Here is a 21761-nt window from a genome sequence, read left to right as displayed (position 1 = left end):
TTACCCTGAGTGCAGAACACTGCACAGTAATATTTCACTCATCCTCTATGGAGTTTAATGGAGCAGGCGTTCTGTATGACATTCACTTTAAAAAAATAAAACAGTGGGTGGCTCCACCACTATTTTCACTAGAAAAGTGTCAGTCCGTGCTTTCTCTATCAAACACCACCAGGGGTACAATGCAAGAAGCTGTGACAGACAGTACACCCTGAAGCGTGGATTTGCATGTTCTAATGGTGACACACTATAATGTGCACTAAAAGGTCAGCGTCTCCAATTTACAATTTATAAATTGTTCTGCAGCCAAATTAACATCACCTATATTACAATTTATATTACATTATTCTGCAGCACATCTCATATGATCTCTGCACGTGCATGAGATAATGAGCAGCAAATTTAACCTATTTTATACACCGTTATAAATCGCCTACATCACATTTCTGAATCAACAAAAGTAATTTAAAGAGCATCCTATGTAATGATTTAATAAGTGCAAGTGTATGTTACCCTGCCGCACACTTTGTTATCTCTGCGCATGCATGTTGCTTTGCACTACATTATCTCTACACAGAAATAAGTTCCTCAGCAATACTGATTACATTATCAGTACACAGACATCGATTCCCGCCCTATTTATTTTACCTGTCAAACGAACAAAACCGGCAATGCTGTCTGGTACTGGCAGCTTCTTTAGGTAGGCGGGCAGTTGTACTTTAATAACCCGAGCAATGTTTTCCAGCACCATTCCTGCAGCAGCACCCGGATACTAATAGCAAGAGAAAACTGTCTCTTCCTGGAAGGTGTCCTCTGACTTCCCCAAGTGCCTCCTCCTTTTTTAGCTGCTCCTCCTTCCATGCAAAAATTACTGTATTTTTACATACAGCTTCTTAGTTGAGGAAGGAATTATGGCTGATAAAATGCATTAGCAGAACTTGATGTCTCGTGGAATTAGTGCTTTAAATCTTCTATACCATTATTACTCTGGGTAAAATCTGAGTTTAAGTTTTTAAAAATATTTTCCTGGACATACGGTATTATTTTACTTAAAACATGGTATAGGGGTTCAGATGAGGGCTGCCCACAATACTGCACTGATTGTGTCACCAGGAACAAAAAGGGGAGCCATATTTTTTGGGTGTAAAATCCCTGTTTTCCCGATAGACTTTCCTCAGCCAGTATTTACACATCAACTCTGCTCACCTACATGGATGGGTACATTGTATGAAACCCTCAGCTACATATTTGTATACATTTCTGCAAGTTTTCATAAATGTGTAAGAGTTTACTGTACACAGAGACTTAAAGGGACAGTGAAGTAGAAATTAAACTTTATGGTTTAGATAGAGCATGCAATTTAAAAAAAAAAATTCCAATCTACTTCCATTATCCAATTTGCTTTGTTCTCTTGGTATCCTTTTTTTGAAGAGTACATTTACGTAGGCTCATAGGCGTGCACATGTCTTTAGTACTCTGCTACATAAAAAGTTGCAAACACTAATGCAATATAATACTAAAGACAAGTGCACACTCCTGAGCCCCTATCAGCCCAACTAGATTTACTGTTCAGCAAAGGATATCAAGAGAACAAAACACATTTGGTAATAGAGGTAAATTGGAAAGTTGTTTAAAATAACTTGCTGTATCTGAATTATTAAAGTTTACTTTTGACTTTACTGTCAAATTAAAGCAGCCCAGCCAGTTATCTACTGTACAGACACAGGCTGCTAAGAGACTTAAAGGGACAGGCAAACACAACCTTAAAAAGGAAAACTCACGTCACATGCACAGTTTTAAAGGGACAGATCACATGAAGCTCATACACGCTACCTTGCACATTCTCAAAGTCTTAACCTTTTAACTCCGTTAGGATGTTCTATTCCGTCCTAACCGCACGTCCTGAAGCCAATGGCGCTTCCAGAATGGGATCGCGGCCTGGAGGGCGTGCCTAGCGCCACAGGGACGCCCCCCTAACCCGATCCCATCATTGAAATCTTGCGATCGTGTGCACCATTGCGGGATTTCAATTTGTCTACATCCGAATGTTTTTCCGATGTAGACAAATTAACCATGTCATAAAAGGGTTAAAGGAGCAGTCACACACACAAAGCACACAGCCTAAAAATTGGTGCTCAGTCTTAAAGGGACATGCAGCCACATACAAAATGCATGTACAACTCACTGCACTCTCACACAGTTTTAAAGGGACAGGCACACACAAACCAAACAGCCTTTAAAGGGGCAACTCACATCCTTTGAAAAAGCTATCAAGGTGAAACAAAAGTCAGGATATGTCACCAGGAAGGGACATCATATGGCCACTGAAACATTCTGAGAATCTTTCACCACTTTACATTTGGTTCCTGTGAGCTATTGAGCTTTTGAACCCTCTTTCTGTTGTGGTATTATGTTGTTTTTATGACAATATTTGTGCCCTGAGTGACTTTTATTCTTTTAATTTGTGGAATAAATTCCTGTTTTGATTTATAAAGAAAGCACTACTCTTTGAGGTAGTGAAGCTCAAGGCCATGTTAACTACAAGCAAGTTCCAACTTTTGAATAGGAATTTCCTCTTACATTAAGGGCTCAATTTATCAAACAAGAGAGGGCAGAGGCATACATATTCGTCCCTGTCTGCCCGAGATCTCCTCTGGTGGGCAGCAATCCCCTGCCCGAATTTAACATTAAACACAAGCGCAATTTTGCACTCGTGTGCAACCCGCCCCCTGTTTGCGCACAGCCAATCACATGTGGTGAAATTCTCCACCTTTAACACTGTGGGCCTGATGATCTAAAGCTCTCTGCTCTGGCGAGATGATCTAAGACATCTCGTCAGTACTACAAGGTCCCTCAATATTTTTTATAAAGGCAAATTTTTGTTGAGAGCTGTTTATGTTGCTATGTGGGGATGTGGATGTGAAGGAGAGAAACTTACATTGCATTATAATGCTCAAAAATGCACCCAATGATTTAGTGAGATTTCTCTCCATGCTGGCAAGTTATCAAGCCCTGTGTCCCTGTGTGTTTTCTGTGTGTGTGCGCCAGCCCCTTTAAGACTGTGTGCTCATGGCATTTAAGACTGTGTAAACTGTTTGCCTGTACCATTAAGCATGCCTGTGTGCATGCCTTATGTGTTCTCATCATACTGTGGCCTAACCTGTCCCTTTAAAATTGTATGGGTGTGCTTTAAGACTGTGTGCATTGTGTGAGTGTGCCCACCCTTCTAAAGACTGCATGTGCATGGTGTTAGATGTTCTGTTAAGGCTGTGTTCACTTTTGTGTGTGACTGTAACATTAAGACAGTGTGAGTTGTGGTGTGAGCTATCTTTTTAAGACTGTGTGCCAGAATACAAGTGGTGCGCTAAATATCGCTTTTGTGACAGCGATATTGGCACTCCACTGAGTAATACCAGCACACGCTAATGTGCGCTGGTATTACAGGTTGACAGTAATGCGAACATGAGCAAGCGTTCGCATTGCTGGGAAGCATTGCACTCATGAGAGTGTGCTTCCATAGGCTCCAATAGGGGCCTCGTTCTGATGCCGTCAGAGAAGACACAGAACCTAAGCGCAGAAAAGGGGATAAGTAGCACAGCAATATTAAATATATATGTATATGATTATATACATATATATTTATGTGTTAATGTGTATACACATCTAAACACATAAATATATATATGTATATAAGCATATACATATATATTTACTGGGAACACACAGTTTCCCTAGACCGCAATGTAAAGGCACTTTTCAGTGCTGTTTTTTTCTAACACCCCACAGCTGCCAACTTTACCCCAAAAATAGTGCCTAGTGCAATTATTTGATTAAGAAATAAAAATGCTACAATATTTTATTAAAAAAAATAAAATACACACCACTGTTTTTTGGGCAGGGCCGGACTGGGTCTAAAAATAGGTTCAGGCATTTTATGGCAAAACAGTCCACTCCCACCCCCATTTTTTATTTAACCACACAGCACACATATACACACTCACATCCTTGCACAGCACACATATACACACTCACATCCTTGCACAGCACACATATACACACTCACATCCTTGCACAGCACACATATACACACTCACATCCTTGCACAGCACACATATACACACTCACATCCTTGCACAGCACACATATACACACTCACATCCTTGCACACCACACATATACACACTCACATCCTTGCACAGCACACATACACACACTTATATGCACGCAAACCACACATACATACACTCATAAGCATGCACACCACACATACACATACTCAAATTAACACATACCACACATGCACAAACTCATATGCACGCACATCACACATACTCACACTCATAGCCACACACACCACACACTCATATGCACGTATACCACACATACACAAACTCATGTGCACGCATACACACACTCATATGCACGCAAACCACACATACATACACTCATATGCACTCACACCATGCATACACACACTCATATGCACCTATACCACACATACACACACTCATATGCACACATACATACACACACAGGCCAAGTGCATAGGTATACAATACAATATGCATATTATAGTTTTCTGTGTTCAGTTCATGTATAAATCAGGTTATGTCTTACATGAGAAACATATCCTTATACTGGAAGCAAATGCAACATTCATGTATGGCAGGGTTGTAACGGTAACAGTAATTATAGTCTGATAATTTATTGCAGCATTCTAATTAATTTATTTCCACTAAGCTAAAATGCTTTACAAATGGCTAAACATGCAATTTTAGTATTTGCTACATACTGTTCTGGAAGAACATAACTTTCTTTAGTATATTATGCATGGTACTGTGACAATATAACTCTTCATAAAATGATCTTTTATTTAATTTGGTTATTTATTTTAAACCAAAAGGCTGTAGAGAGGTGTGAATATGCAGTGAGTTGTACGTACATTTTGTATGTGGCCGCCTTTCCCTTTAGCGACTATTGATTAAGGCAGTGTGCATTGTGTGTGTGTCTGTTCCTTTAAAGGGACACTGAACCCACATTTTTTTTCTTTCATGATTCAGATAGAGCATGCAATTTTAAGCAACTTTCTAATTTGCTCCTATTATCAATTTTTCTTCGTTCTCTTGCTATCTTTATTTGAAAAAGAAGGAATCAAAGCTAAAGAGCCAGCAAATTTTTGGTTTAGACCATGGGCAGCACTTGTTTATTGGTGCTGTCCAATCAGCAAGGACAACACAGTGTGTTCATCAAAAATAGGCCGGCATCTAAACTTACATTCTTGCTTTTCAAATAAACATACCAAGACAATGAAGAAAATTTGATAATAGGAGTAAATTAGAAAGTTGCTTAAAATTGCATGCTCTATCTGAATCACAAAAGAAAAAATGTGGGTTCAGTGTCCCTTTAAGACTTTGAGAAAGGGAAAGGTTGTGCGTATGTGCATACTTTGATATGTCCCTTTACGACTGCACATGAGATGTGTTGTCTTTTTAAAGGTCAAGTGGGTTGTGTTTGCCTGCCCTGTGTGAACGCTGTGCTGTGTGAACATTAGTCTCTTAGTAGTTTGTGCCTGTAACACAGTGTATAGTAAACTGTTACACATGTATAAAAAACTACAGCAATGTATACAAATATGTAGGCTGGGGGTTTCATACAATGTATCCATGTAGGTGAGCAGGGCTGGCTGGGGAAAGTCTATGGGGAAAATATGGCTCCCCTTTTTGTTCCTGGTGACACAATCAGTGCAATGTTATCGGTAGCCCTCATCTGAACCCCCATAGCAATTTTTGAAGTAAAATAATGCAGTATGGCTGAGAAAATAATTTAGAACATTATATATGATAGCAATGGAGTAAAGGTATATGAAATTTAAATATTAATTTGCTTTAAAATTAAAGAATGATGCAAACCCAACTTTTCATCAAATACATTTGTTTAAAGGGACACTGAACCAAATTTTTTTCTTTCATAATTCAGATAGATCATGTAATTTTAAGCAACTTTCTAATTTAGTCCTATTATCAATTGTTTTTCATCTCTTGGTATCTTTATTTGAAAAAGCAGGAATGTAAGCATAGGAGCCAGTCCATTTTTGGTTCAGACCCTGGATAGCGCTTGCTGATTGGTGACTACATTTAGCCACCAATCAGCAAGCGCTATCTAGGTTCTGAACCAAAAATGGGCCAGCGCCTAAGCTTATATTCCTGCTTTTTAAAATAAACATACCAAGAGAATGAAGAAAAAATGATAATAGGAGTAAATTAGAAAGTTGCTTAAAATTGCAAGCTCTTTCTGAAAAATAAATGGTTTCAATATCCCTTTAACAAATCTCATTTTGGCATAATTTGTTAATAAATCTAAAGTGTGTCCAAACCCGCAATGGGGTCCTTTTATGAGATCTACAAGGTTAATAGCCTGGTCCTAAGAACTAGCCGATGCACATGCGTGTGCTCAGCTTATGACATCACTGTCAGTACTATGGCGGCCACAATGGATCACAAAAAATTCTCTTTGCAGAATTCTGCGGAGCTGCAGCACATTAGGTAAGCATATCACTCTCATGGACTAACGAGCAATCAGTGAATGAAAATATATATTAAAAAAGTACATATTTTATGTATTCATTTCTCAAAAATATACATTTATTTGTATTCCATTATGACTCTGCTATTAGAACGACCATACAGTACATAGATTTGAGTTTGAGTACTCGAGTTAACAAATGCATCTCTGTATTTTCTTTTTTTTTTTTTTTTTTTAAATGTTTATTTATTATTGACGTACACACAGTCATCTTATTACAAACTATGTGTCAGGGATACAAACAGTGTTCTTTACAGAGATGAGACAAGTATTATCAAATCTTAAAGCATTTAAGCAAACAACAATCATTTTTAACCGAAAAAAGACAAAACTTAAATATAGCAGATACAATGGTGTCCCTAGGGTCTCTGTATTAGTAGTATGTGGCAGAAAAGTATAGGCTATGTATCACGTAATTTTTTAATTTTCCTGTAGAATGTATGAGGCTAATCTCTGTGAGAATATAAATACATATATACCTGTCCTAGAACAGGTTAAACATACTTTTTAATGGTGTCAATACGAGGGGGGTACGGGAACGAAGAAGGGTAGAGGGAGAGGACGGAAAAAAAAAAAAAAAGGAAAAGAGCGAAGAAAGAGAGGGAACCGAGGAAAAGAATCTACAGTGCCCCCCAACCCTCTCTGCTCTCTCTCTAATCGACCCAAAATGCTGGGTATCTGCCCGCGTTAATCAATTCAAGAATGTAAGCCGATTGGCTAAGAGGCTTAATTAATTGCTGCTGTGCCAGTGGAGTAAGTGACAATATTACTACACCCCATTTATCTAGGAATCTCTTTATGTGGGTCTCATTGTACTTAGATATTGCATATTGTTCCACCATACATTGTTTCAATACTTCTTTTTTAAATTTTATAAACGGAGGTAGGTGGGGGAGTTTCCAGGATGTCAGGATCACATTCCTAGCTAATAAAATTACGGTATTAATTAACTTATAATTCTTTTGCTGTTGTGAAAATTTAACTAAGATGATGACCATTTGGGCCTCTAATCTTATTTTATTCAACCAAAACTTAATTTTCAGCCAGAACTGTTGGACTTTAGGGCACAACCAGATGCAATGTAAGAGGTTTGCTTGTTGGGCCTGACATTTCCAGCATCCGATAATTTTTCTATACCATTTAGATAATTTGTCGGGGGTGATATATGTCGCATAAATCATTTTTAAATGCCGTTCTCGCCATGCTAGGGCATTTCCTGTTTTATTCAACAGGTTCAGGCTCACTTGAATTTGTTGAGGCCTAAGCTCTGGAAAACTATTACTCCAAATAGCTACTATTTTCTCTAGTTGGGCCTCATGTTTGGAAATCGTCATCAAACGATAGAATGGAGAGATTGACAAAGCCCCACTGTTATATTGATTCATTAGGCTCCTTAACGGAGCATATGTCCAATTAGAGCCAAATTTAAGTTTGAGATCTGTGATGTAGTGCTTAATTTGCAAATACGCAAAGTGATCAGATTGGGGAAGCTCAAATTCTACTCTGATGTCAAGGAATGATCTAATTATTGTATTAGAAGTAATTAATTGTTTTATGGAGGTCAGCCCTTTCAGTTTCCATCTCTCAAAGACCTTATAAGTGAAACCTGGAACAAATCCTGGGCATCCCTGAATTGGGAGATATTCCGAGACAAATGGAGATGTTCCTATTTCTACACAGAATTTCTGCCATGCCAGAATCACATTTTTAAAAGTCGGCATTTTAGCAATTGCCGGTGGCAGTTGTGAAATTGGGCAGTGTAAAAGAGCTTTTAAGTTGAATGGGTGAACAAGGTTTGTCTCCCCGGCAAAGACAGTGAAAAATTCTTTCTCTGAGATCCAGTCAGCCGCCAGTTTTGCTATTGAAGCAATATTGTAGTAGGTAATATTCGGGAAAGCGAGGCCCGCCGACTCTTTGGAGAGTGTTAATGCATTTAATGCAATTCGGGGTCTCTTTCCTTTCCAGAGAAATTCACTAGATATTCGGTTAAATAATTTTATATCTACCTTATGTAGAAGGAAAGGTATATTTTGGAGAAGATATATTAACTTTGGTAAAAGTATGATTTTAATAAGCATAATACGTGCTGAAAGAGAGATAGGGAGAGGGGCCCAGTCTTTCAATTTCTGCTTACAGTAATTGAAGAATTTAACATAATTCAACTCATACCATTCTTGTGGGGAATTTGACATTGTTATTCCTAAATACTTTATTTGAGTGACCTCTCTAAATGGATGATCTAATACATGGAACGCAGTTCTATGTATCCACAGTAATTCAGATTTTTGAACATTGATTTTGTAACCAGAAAATGACGCAAATATTTGCACTGACTCTAATAGCTTAGGTAGGCTTTCTTTTAGACCAGATAAGAAAAGGAGTAGATCGTCAGCATACAAAGCTAAAACATATTTTTGTTTACCAATCTGGATGCCTTCTAACTGCTGCCTAAGGAGAATCGCCAGTGGTTCTAGTGATATGTTGAAGAGGATAGGCGATACGGGGCATCCCTGCCTAGTGCCTCTCTGTAAAATAAAACGCTCTGTGATAGAACCATTGATAAAAATTGCTGAGGAGGGATTGTTATAGATAGCTTTAATCAAATTTGTAAAATACCCCGAAAAGCCAAACTTTTCCAAGGCCGAAAAGAGATGGTCCCAACAGATAAAGTCGAAAGCCTTTTCGGCGTCGACTGTTAAGATGGCAGCATCTTTTTTTAACACTTTCTTATTACTCCGCAGGTAGTCCAGTACAAGCATAACCTTGCGGATATTTTTTGTCGGGCTTCTCCCCATCATGAAGCCAGCCTGATTGTCATGTATAATATTATTTAGGTGAGGAGCCAATCTTTTTGCAATTATGGACGTAAGTAATTTATAGTCAAAATTTAACAGGGAAATAGGACGATATGAAGAGGGGATTTCAGGATCTTTTTCTTTTTTGAGAACTAAAGCTATGTTTGACGCCGCAAAATACTGAGAGCATGGCATATCTGCGGAATAATAAGAATTAAATAACTTATGTAGATTAGGCACTATTTGGTCTGCAAGGATCTTGTAGAATTCGGCTGGTAGCGAGTCGGGGCCGGGGGCTTTGTTAAATTTGGCAGCTTTAATACCAGTTAGAATTTCTTGTATAGAGATCGGAGCGTTGAGTTGATTCATTATCTCTTGTGGCATTTTGGGGATCTTTACATTATCCCAAAACCTCTCTTTTAATTCTAGATTGGGAAGTTCAGCTTTGTAGAGATTTTTAAAAAAATCTGTGAACGTATGTTGAATGTCGTGATTGGAGGTAAATCTATTTTTCCCAGATCTAATTGCGGCAATATAATTGGAAGATCTCTTTTTAGTGATTTTAACAAGATATTTTGCTGCTTTCCCTGAGTAGCCACCATAAAGTGATTTCTTTCTTATATCTTCCGATATCATTTGTTGTTTAAGGAAGATATCCCTTTGTGTTTTTAAATTTGTGTATCTTTCTCCAAGATTTTTGGAGGGTACAGCTATGAACGCATTATATGCGTTCCTCACACTATTAGAGAGTTGAATTTCTTTCTGTAAGGATTTTTTTTTAAGGGCACACATATAAGCCTTAATATCCCCACGTAGCACAGCCTTTCCGGTCTCCCAGAGTATTTCTGTCTTATCTTTATAAGCATGGTTATAACTCTCAAATTCTCTCCATTTGTTAGCTAGCCAGTTTTGAAAATGTAGGTTACTATGTAGATAATTGGGGAAAAAGAAATTATTATTCGGACTAGGAGTAAGGGATTTAGAGTTAAATTCTATAGCTATAATCGCGTGGTCAGAAAGTACTATATCTTTAATGTCGGCCTTTACCTCCTTGCCACTTAAGTTTTCAGAAATTAAAAACATGTCTATGCGCGACAAAGCTTGATGTCCTTTAGATAGACATGTAAATGCTTTGACATCTGGGTTCAGACTTCTCCAGATGTCATATACACCTACTTTATGGCAGAATTTTTGTAATGTTCGTGTTTTCTTAACTCGCTTAGTACTTTTAGTTCTACTTAATCTGTCTAAGTTAGGGTATGCTGTTAAGTTAAAGTCCCCTCCAATCACAATATTACGTCCTCTGTGTACTACTAATTCTAATGCTAGTTCCTCCCAAAACCTAGCGTCAGGTTGGTTAGGGCCATAAATATTGCAGAGAATAAAAGAGATCTTCTCTATTTCAATGTCAAGGATTTGATAACGGGCCTCTGGATCAATTTGGCTCTTATTTATTTTATATTTTAAATTTTTATTGATCAATATTGCCACTCCTTTCTTCCTGACCTGTGACGGGGCAGCTACCACCTCCCCCACCCATCTGGATTTGAGTTTATCAATTTCATGCCCTTTTAGGTGAATTTCTTGAAGCATAACAATATCGGGCTTATGAGATCCCAGTAATTTTAATACGGCTTTCCGTTTGATAGGGGAAGTAATTCCACCTACGTTCCAGGAAAGAATTTTAATCGACCCTATGCCCGATCCAAATTTACTAAGGTGCTAAAAAACATTTTAAAACATACCATGATTTTATAAAGTACCAAGAGACCGCAAGCCTGTAAAATATATTAGAACGAGAGAGCAGAGGGGTGAAGAGGATGTAGAGGCATAAAAAAAAAAAAAAAAAAGAGAAAGGGAACCCCCCCCGTTTACATATCGATAATAAGAATACATCTTTACACACATACTCTTGAAAAGACCTTCTTTTCAACAATAATTTTACAGTAAAAAAATCACTCATAATCAAATCATAAAATGACTTCAAGCAGTCAAACCAATCCTTAACATTTAAGGGATACCATTATCTAAACAGAACTTCTGAGCCTCTGCAGTATTATTTAATATACTTGTTTGTCCCTCAATAATCATGATTAATCTTGCCGGGTAGACAAGCCTAACATTATAGTTTGCTTTCATAAGTCGAGAACAGAAGGGAGACATTTCTTTCCTCCTATTTGTAGTTTCGGAGGAAAAATCTTGGAAGATTAATACTTTTTGTTGATCTAATATTAGTGGGTTAGCTTTTCTGTAGTGTTTAAGAATATTAATCTTGTCCTGGAAGTTTAGCATTTTAACCAGTATGGGTCTGGGTCTAGTAATACCCTCAGAATTTTGGCGTAATGGACCCACTCTGTGAGCTCTTTCGATAATCATAGGCATCGGGGAGGCTGGCATTTTTAATAATTGGGGAAGTTTAACTGAAACAAAGGCAGCTAAATCTTGGTATTCTGTGGATTCGGGAAGACCAATAATTCTTAAATTATTCCGACGCGAGCGGTCCTCTAGGTCCTCTAATTTAGCTTGTAACAAAGCTATTTGAGACCCGGATTCTTTGTTAGACTGCTCACATTTATGTAATCTATCTTCAGAGTCTGAGATTCGGGTCTCAATTTCCTCCAATCGGGCTGTAAATTGCCTCACTTCCAGGACAATATTATTTATATCTTGTTTAATTTCTTGTTTAACAACATCCAATTGCGGGGAAATCATCCTTGAAATCTGCTCGACTAATTCAGAAAAATCAAAATTTGGGCCTATACCATTATATTGTTCTTGTGCAACTACTAGGGAGCTCTCGGATAGCTTAGCAGATTTCTTGTCTTTATGTTTGGGTGGCATGGCCGGTGATGTTTGTTTATGTTGTGTAACAAATCTATCCATGTATGTTGAAATTATTGCTCAAGCTAAGAAGGGAAGAGATATACAAAATAAAAGGAGGGGGAAAAAAAAAAATAAAAAAAAAAATTGAGAATGTGAGAAGTATCTCCGACTGTCACTTACTTTCCCTCAATGTGGCAGATTACAGTGCAGTGAGTGAGGACTTGTGTTGATGTGCAGCAATTAAAGTGAGAGTGTGATGCGTGCAAAAAAAAAAAAGAATAAATAAATAATTCAGTGACTAAATAGATAAAAGAAAAAAGAAAGGGGGACGATTTACTCTACAGTAAAAAAGTGGAAATGTGACTCCAACTGTCACTTACTTTCCCTAAGCGTGACAGGAAACAGTGCCGTGAGTGAGGACTTGTGTTGAAGTGCAATAGTTAAGATAAAAGTGTGAAACGTGGGGGAGAGAAGAAAAAAAAAAAAAAGGGAAAAAAAAAAAAAAAAAGGGAGGGAAGAAAAAAAGAATATACAGAAAAAAGGAGAGAAGAAAGGGAGGGTCTTCCTTTACAGAATCGCCTCCGTGTTCTCTAACCAAAAAGCGTACTATTTAAGTGTTCTTATATTTTATAGCTCCTGTAGCAATGTTATCAGCACTTACTACTACTAATCAGCTTGCCTGAATTCACTTTATCCCAAAATTAACTATCTTAACACAAATTACTATCAGCACAAAGCAGACTGTTTAAAATAGATCTGAGGACTCTCTTAAATATCAAGTGGTCTTGCTCGTCTTGTCTCCAGAACACTCTTATAGTCTCCTATAAATAGACCATTTCACCCAAGAAATCAAAGTAATGTAGCTTTTTGAAAACTACCGGGCACATTATTCAATGGTCATGCAAGTATATATATTGCCCTGAGTAGTAAAAAAGACAATTTCAGTTGTAATCCAATTAATGGCCAAACACAAAGTCATACAGGAATAGATAATTCTGTGGACATCCAGCCTTCCCGTAATAAACTTCCTTCACTTCACTTTGACCCTGTTAGGGCTAATGCAGAACTTAATGTCAGTGTGTATACCCACAATAAGGGGCAATACTAGTATCAGTGTTATAGTCCTGTTCTGTATCAATGTTGTGAGAAACCCGTGCTGAACTTTCCTCTTTAGATTCTATTTAGGATGAAGTTTTAGACTGGGGCGTACCATTAAAAGTTGGTGTGGAGCTTAGGCCAGAATGTGTGGCAATAGCCATCGAGTAGAAAGTGATACCAAGGTTATGTTCCTACCCTGTGTCAGGGTCCTGGGAACTGCTGCTAGGATATCAGATTATTAGATCTTTTTCCCTTGGAGTATTTTCAGTTGGGGACCTATGTTCATTATCAACAGCAACCAGACTTATTGCAAAACTTCTTGCCCCAGAGTGAGAGCAGGTCCCTTTAAAGGTGGCGGTGTCAGGGCCAGCGTTCCTACCCTGTATCAGGGTCCTGGGAACTGCTGTTCAATTTCTAGCACCAATTTTCTTCACAGCATTTAAATGAAAAAAAAAGTCCTAAGAGAGTAGCACCACTGCCGGCCCACTACTAACTTATTGTGTGATATAGATAATGACGATGTTTTGGGGGCAGACAGTAAGAGCACTTTTCCCAGCTTTAAGTCTCTCTGATACAGGCCACTACCCACACCACACTGACAGGACTTTATGTAATCTGCACACACCGCTATTCTTTTTTACGGTGTTAGATAAAAGTCTTAGTAGGGTATAGCCAGGAGGGATATAGCCCAAATAATGAGCATAAATAAACAGAGGAGGCCATACATTATAAATCTTTAGTACTCACGACCAGTCTTCCAAACCGGGTTCCCAGTGTAGCGATTCTTAAATCCTCTTGATAAATGCCTGTTTCTGAATAACAGCCCTGAGAGAAATATATACCGATCTTTGCTGCACGTCCCGGCCGTTTTAACAAGCAGTTCCGCTCACTGAGGTCCCCTCACATGTTGCTCTGTATGAGAAAAGAAGGTAAACGCCGCGCCAGGGCGGCGGTGCTTCCACAACGAAGCCGATTCTGTCTTGTGACTTCGGTCACGCTAGTAGCCTTAGGCCAAGTCTCCGGCCTGCAGGAAAAAATTGCAGCGCAAGGAGGAATTGCGTTAGGGCGATGTAGCAGGCCCTGTATTTTCGGCGCGCGAAGCAGCAACCAACCGCTCCACTCCGCCTCCGAACCGGAAGTCGTTCGTGTATTTTCTTAGTATTATTATTAAAACATGTATTATAGTATTTAGCTGAAAAATAAATGACTTATTGCTAACGAAAGCATTCTATGTAGAATGTGTGCAAGCCAAAGCAAAGTGCGCATGCACAAAGTCAGCAGTGTAGACTGATAGGAAATTCTTCATGGAGTCGGGTGCGCATGCAATAATCTTCTTACAGTACTGCACTTGCATTGCAGAGCGGTAATGGACGATTTTAATATTCATGAATTAGCACGATGACTGGATGCATATATTGTGGTTAGAACAGCCCTTTTATTGGCCTGTCTTAGGTTATGTGACACTGCAAAAAAATATTTAATTATTAAAGGGACATGAATCCCAAAGATTTATTTTCATGATTCAGATAGAACGTGATTTTAAACAACTTTCAAATGTACTTCTATTTTCTAATTTGCTTAGCTCTCTTGGTATCCTTATTTGAAAAGGATACCTAGGTAGGTTCAAATACAGCTATATATTACTGAGAGCTAGCTGCTGATTGGTGGCCACACATAAATGCCTCTTGTCTTTGGTTTACCAGATGTGTTAAGTTGGCTTCCAGTAATGCATTGCTGTTCCTTCAACAAAGAATACCAAGAGAATGAAGCAAATGTAATAATAAAAGTAAAATGGAAAGTTATTTAAAATCACTTGCTCTATCTAAATAATGAAATAAAAATGTTGTGTTTCATGTCCCTTTACGCAAAACAAACTTTGTTTTTTTTATAAAAGTAAGTTTGTTATTAATCTTATATTGCTGAATTGCTTGCTATGTTTTGTTTCTTACACATTTGGTAGAGATTTATAATCCTTTAACTAAGACTAAGTAATGATGATCTGTAGCTCAACCACAAGCCAGTTATGGCACTTTCTTGTGCTAGAAATATTTGAACAGTTTCTCTAAATTGATTGATTTTCGCTATTCTAACAGTGAACCCTTTTTAACTCCTTCAGCTGGAGGGCAGACAGATTTTCCTGATTTTGCTATGTATATATTTGGATTTTATTCTTGAACTTTAAATTACATGTACACAGGACATATATCATTTTGAGCATCGATTCAACATTTATGAGATGCAGTTTTTTCAACTGTAATTTTGTTTTCCGATTAAAATATGATGCAATAAATGTGTGTGTGTAGGGGGAGGGGGGGGGGGGGTCTCTCAATATTTTGCAATCTATATTTAACTAATGCAGACCCCCCACCAAAACTATTTTTTTTAAATTAATTACATTTTTATTGACAATTCACATGTTACAATATTAGCATCATCATGAAAAGACTAAGGGGCCAATTTATCAAGCTCTGTAAGGAGCTTGATGCCCCTTGTTTCCGGCGAGCCTTCAGGCTTTTGCGCAATCGTGTTTTTGTGAGCTATTTTCAGTTTGCTGATACTACAAGTGGAGTGAAATCACGATTGTGCTAGTGCAGAAGCCCTTTACATTTCAATCCTTACCACGATCTCAGAGCTGAGGTTAACTGTTTTCCGAAACTAAAAAGTTGTACAAAACACTTCAAAAATACATTACACTGTACAGTTACACTCATATTAACACTGTCTGATAAAACATGTTTAATAAAAATATTGCAGAAAACGTTATAAGGGCTCAAAGATTGGAGATCTCAGGTGTTAGAAAAAAAAGGCAGGCACATGGCTTTAACAGTGAGACACATACATATACATTGCTAAAGATGTATTTGTATGTAAAAATATATGTTTATATGTGTACATATATATTAAAGGGACACTGAACCCAAATGTTTTCTTTCGTGATTCAGATAGAGCATGCGATTTTAAGCAACTTTCTAATTTACTCCTAGTATCAAATTTTCTTCATTCTCTTGCTATCTTTATTTGAAAAAGAAGGCATCTAAGCTTTTTTTTGGTTCAGACTGTGGACAGCACTTTTTTATTGGTGGATGAATTTATGCACCAATCAGCAAGAACAACCCAGGTTGTTCACCAAAAATGGGCCAGCATCTAAAGTTACATTCTTGCATTTCAAATAAAGATATCAAGAGAATTACGAAAATTTGATAATAGGAGTAAATTAGAAAGTTGCTTAAAATATCATGCTCTGTCTGAATCACGAATGAAAATAACATTGGGTTCAGTGTCCCTTTAATGTATTTATATGTGTATATATGTATTTACAGTTATATATAAACATATAAAAACATTAATATATATGTAAAACAATATAAATGTGAAAAAATGTGGAAACCAAAGTTCAGTGATATATGGAAGAATACTGTATATCCATCCAAAGGAAAGCACTAATGAGTCTAGACATGTGCACGGCTAAAAAATTCGGTTCTTTTTCGTTTCGGATCGATTCGGACTTTTCGAATTTCGTTTCGGATCGAATCGAATTCGGCAAAATTTGAATGAATTCGTTTCGGATTTATTCAGATTCGAATAAATTCGTTTTGGATTTATTCGGATTCGAATAAATTCGGATGAATTCGGTTCTATTCGGTTCCGAAATTCGGTATGTTTTAGTACACTAACACCCATTTAGTACACTAAGTCACTAACACCCATAAGCTACCTATGAACCACTAAATTGAGGCCCCCCCACATCGCAAACCCTATAATAACATTATTTAACCCCTAATCTGCCGACCGGATATCGCCGCAAACTACATTATTCCTATGAACCCCTAATCTGCTGTCCCTAACATCGCCGACCCCTACATTATAGTTATTAACCCCTAATCTGCCACCCCCAACGTCGACGCAATCTAACTACAAGTATTAACCCCTAATCTGCCGACCGGATATCGCCGCCACCTACATTATAGCTATTAACCCCTAATCTGCTGTCCCTAACACCGCCGACCCCTACATTATAGTTATTAACCCCTAATCTGCCCCCCCCAACGTCGCTGCAATCTAACTACAAGTATTAACCCCTAATCTGCCGACCGGATATCGCCGCCACCTACATTATAGCTATTAACCCCTAATCTGCTGTCCCTAACATCGCCGACCCCTACATTATAGTTATTAACCCCTAATCTGCCCCCCCCAACGTCGCCGCAATCTAACTACAAGTATTAACCCCTAATCTGCCGACCGGATATCGCCGCCACCTACATTATAGCTATTAACCCCTAATCTGCTGTCCCTAACATCGCCGACCCCTACATTATAGTTATTAACCCCTAATCTGCCCCCCCCAACGTCGCCGCAATCTAACTACAAGTATTAACCCCTAATCTGCCGACCGGAAATCGCCGCCACTATAATAAATGTATTAACCCCTAAACCGCCGCACTCCCGCCTCGCAAACACTATAATACATTTTATTAACCCCTAATCTACCCTCCCTAACATCGCCGCCACCTACCTACAATTATTAACCCCTAATCTCCCGCCCCCAACGTCGCCGCTACTATAATAAGGTTATTAACCCCTAAACCTAAGTCTAACCCTAACCCTAACACCCTCTAACTTAAATATAATTTAAATAAAACGAAATAAATTTACTATAGTTAAATAAATGAATCCTATTTTTAAAACTAAATACTTACCTGTAAAATAAACCCTAATATAGCTGCAATATAACTAATAGTTACATTGTAGCTATTTTAGGATTTATATTTATTTTACAGGCAAGTTTGTATTTATTTTAACTAGGTACAATAGCTATTAAATAGTTAATAACTATTTAATAACTACCTTGCTAAAATAAATGCAAATTTACCTGTAAAATAAATCATAACCTAAGTTACAATTACACCTAACACTACACTATAATTAAATTAATTAAATAAATTAATCCTATTTAAAACAAAATACTTACCTGTAAAATAATACCTAATATAGCTGCAATATAACTAATAGTTACATTGTAGCTATTTTAGGATTTATATTTATTTTACAGGCAACTTTGTATTTATTTTAACTAGGTACAATAGCTATTAAATAGTTATTGACTATTTAATAGCTACCTAGTTAAAATAATTACAAAATTATCTGTAAAATAAATCCTAACCTAAGTTACAATTAAACCTAACACTACACTATCATTAAATAAATTAACTACAAGTACCTACAATTATCTACAATTAAATAAACTAAACTAAAGTACAAAAAACCCCCCACTAAATTACAAAAAACAAACAGGTCTTCCATCCATCAGAAAAGTACCAAAATACAAACAAACACTAAATTACAAAAAATAAAAAAATATTACAAGAATTTTAAACTAATTACACCTAATCTAAGCCCCCTAATAAAATAACAAAGCCCCCCAAAATAAAAAAATGCCCTACCCTATACTAAATTACAAAAGTTAACAGCTCTATTACCTTACCAGCCCTTAAAAGGGCCTTTTGCGGGGGCATGCCCCAAAGAAAACAGCTCTTTTGCCTGTAAAAGAACACACAATACCCCCCCACATTACAACCCACCACCCACATACCCCTACTCTAACCCAAACCCCCCTTAAATAAACCTAACACTACCCCCCTGAAGATCTCCCTACCTTGAGTCGTGTTCACCCAGCCGGGCCGAAGTCTTCATCCGATGGGGCAGAAGAGGACATCCAGACCGGCAGAAGTCTTCATCCAAGCGGGGCAAGAAGAGGTCTTCCATCCATCAGAAGTCTTGATCCAGGCGGCATCTTCTCTGTTCATCCATCCGGAGCGGCAGCATCCTGAAGACATCCGACGCGGAGCATCCTCTTCTTTCTTGATCCGATGACTAAATGACTGTACCTTTAAGTGACGTCATCCAAGATGGCGTCCCTTGAATTCCGATTGGCTGATAGGATTCTATCAGCCAATCGGAATTAAGGTAGGAAAAATCTGATTGGCTGATTCAATCAGCCAATCAGATTCAAGTTCAATCCGATTGGCTGATCCAATCAGCCAATCAGATTGACCTTGCATTCTATTGGCTGTTCCGATCAGATTTTCCTACCTTAATTCCAATTGGCTGATAGAATCCTATCAGCCAATCGGAATTCAAGGGACGCCATCTTGGATGACGTCACTTAAAGGTACAGTCATTTAGTCGTCGGATCAAGAAAGAAGAGGATGCTCCGCATCGGATGTATTCAGGATGCTGCCGCTCCGCTCCAGATGGATGAACATAGAAGATGCCGTCTGGATCAAGACTTCTGATGGATGGAAGACCTCTTCTTGCCCCGCTTGGATGAAGACTTCTGCCGGTCTGGATGTCCTCTTCTGCCCCATCGGATGAAGACTTCGGCCCGGCTGGGTGAACACGACTCAAGGTAGGGAGATCTTCAGGGGGGTAGTGTTAGGTTTATTTAAGGGGGGTTTGGGTTAGAGTAGGGGTATGTGGGTGGTGGGTTGTAATGTAGGGGGGGGTATTGTGTTTTTTTTACAGGCAAAAGAGCTGTTTTCTTTGGGGCATGCCCCTGCAAAAGGCCCTTTTAAGGGCTGGTAAGGTAATAGAGCTGTTAACTTTTGTAATTTAGTATAGGGTAGGGCATTTTTTTATTTTGGGGGGCTTTGTTATTTTATTAGGGGGCTTAGATTAGCTGTAATTAGTTTAAAATTGCCGGTATGGATGTCCTCTTCTGCCCCATCGGATGAAGACTTCGGCCCGGCTGGGTGAACATGACTCAAGGTAGGGAGATCTTCAGGGGGGTAGTGTTAGGTTTATTTAAGGGGGGTTTGGGTTAGAGTAGGGGTATGTGGGTGGTGGGTTGTAATGTGGGGGGGGGGTATTGTGTTTTTTTTTTACAGGCAAAAGAGCTGTTTTCTTTGGGGCATGCCCCGCAAAAGGCCCTTTTAAGGGCTGGTAAGGTAATAGAGCTGTTAACTTTTGTAATTTAGTATAGGGTAGGGCATTTTTTTATTTTGGGGGGCTTTGTTATTTTATTAGGGGGCTTAGATTATGTGTAATTAGTTTAAAATTCTTGTAATATTTTTTTATTTTTTGTAATTTAGTGGGGGTTTTTTGTACTTTAGTTTAGTTTCTTTAATTGTAGATAATTGTATGTATTTGTAGTTAATTTATTTAATGATAGTGTAGTGTTAGGTTTAATTGTAACTTAGGTTAGGATTAATTTTACAGGTAATTTTGTAATTATTTTAACTAGGTAGCTATTAAATAGTCAATAACTATTTAATAGCTATTGTACCTAGTTAAAATAAATACAAAGTTGCCTGTAAAATAAATATAAATGCTAAAGTAGCTACAATGTAACTATTAGTTATATTGCAGCTATATTAGGGTTTATTTTACAGGTATTTAGTTTTAAATAGGATTCATTTATTTAATTAATTTAATGATAGTGTAGTGCTAGGTGTAATTGTAATTTAGGTTAGGATTTATTTTACAGGTAAATTTGTATTTATTTTAGCTAGGTAGTTATTAAATAGTTATTAACTATTTAATAGCTATTGTACCTAGTTAAAATAAATACAAACTTGCCTGTAAAATAAATATAAATCCTAAAATAGCTACAATGTAACTATTAGTTATATTGCAGCTATATTAGGGTTTATTTTACAGGTAAGTATTTAGTTTTAAATAGGATTCATTTATTTAACGATAGTAAATTTATTTCGTTTTATTTAAATTATATTTAAGTTAGGGGGTGTTAGTGTTAGGGATAGACTTAGGTTTAGGGGTTAATAACCTTATTATAGTAGCGGCGACGTTGGGGGCGGGAGATTAGGGGTTAATAATTGTAGGTAGGTGGCGATGTTAGGGAGGGCAGATTAGGGGTTAATAAAATGTATTATAGTGTTTGCGAGGCGGGAGTGGAATTCAGCCCGCCAGAGGCAAACTGCGGTGGACAGGGGTGCATATGTGCGCCCCTGTCCGCCTCAGCTTAAAAAATCGCCCCCCAAATAGTGTAATACTGTAACCCACTGGGCATAGCTAGGTAAATGGACGAACGATTACTCACATTTGTTGGAGCTAATGCACTTTCTGTGTTAAGCGCACACCTACTTTATACTGGTAGGCAAACAGTATCCCACAGCATAATCAGGTATAAAATATTTATTAAAACATTAAAATTCATCACAAATGCTCAGTGAAATATATTGTGCAAACGGATCCAAATGGAAAACAGTAGATACACACTGTCCAGAGTAAACCAAAGAGCCAGATGGATACGGATAGAAAGCAGAAATGAAACCGCTCACCAAACGTTACCCTTGACCGGCTTGGTTATTCTCCGCCCTAAGAGTCACTGGCACGTATTGACGTAATAGTGGGAAGAGTTCCATAATTAAATACATAAATTGTTTGGTAGGTTCCTCCAAAATGTGATTCCATTTGGTCATGAAAAATATAAATTTTGCTTACCAG

General features: G+C 37.8%; 1 protein-coding gene across 1 annotated transcript in view; it reads right to left on the bottom strand.

The window, feature by feature from the left end:
* Positions 1 to 807, bottom strand: part of CISD2 (CDGSH iron sulfur domain 2) — a 130449-nt gene extending 129642 nt beyond the window's left edge. Inside the window, exon 1 of the mRNA XM_053703503.1 lies at positions 646 to 807. Within this exon, the coding sequence (XP_053559478.1) occupies positions 646 to 748 (103 nt within the window). The 5' untranslated portion in view covers positions 749 to 807. The remainder of the gene's footprint in view (positions 1 to 645) is intronic.
* Between the last annotated feature and the right edge of the window lie 20954 nt (positions 808 to 21761).

The sequence above is a fragment of the Bombina bombina genome, chromosome 2, assembly GCF_027579735.1.
Source record: "Bombina bombina isolate aBomBom1 chromosome 2, aBomBom1.pri, whole genome shotgun sequence".
Taxonomy (NCBI): Eukaryota; Metazoa; Chordata; class Amphibia; order Anura; family Bombinatoridae; genus Bombina; species Bombina bombina.
Note: the sequence above shows the minus strand (reverse complement) of the source record. Positions and strands in the feature narration are given on the sequence as shown.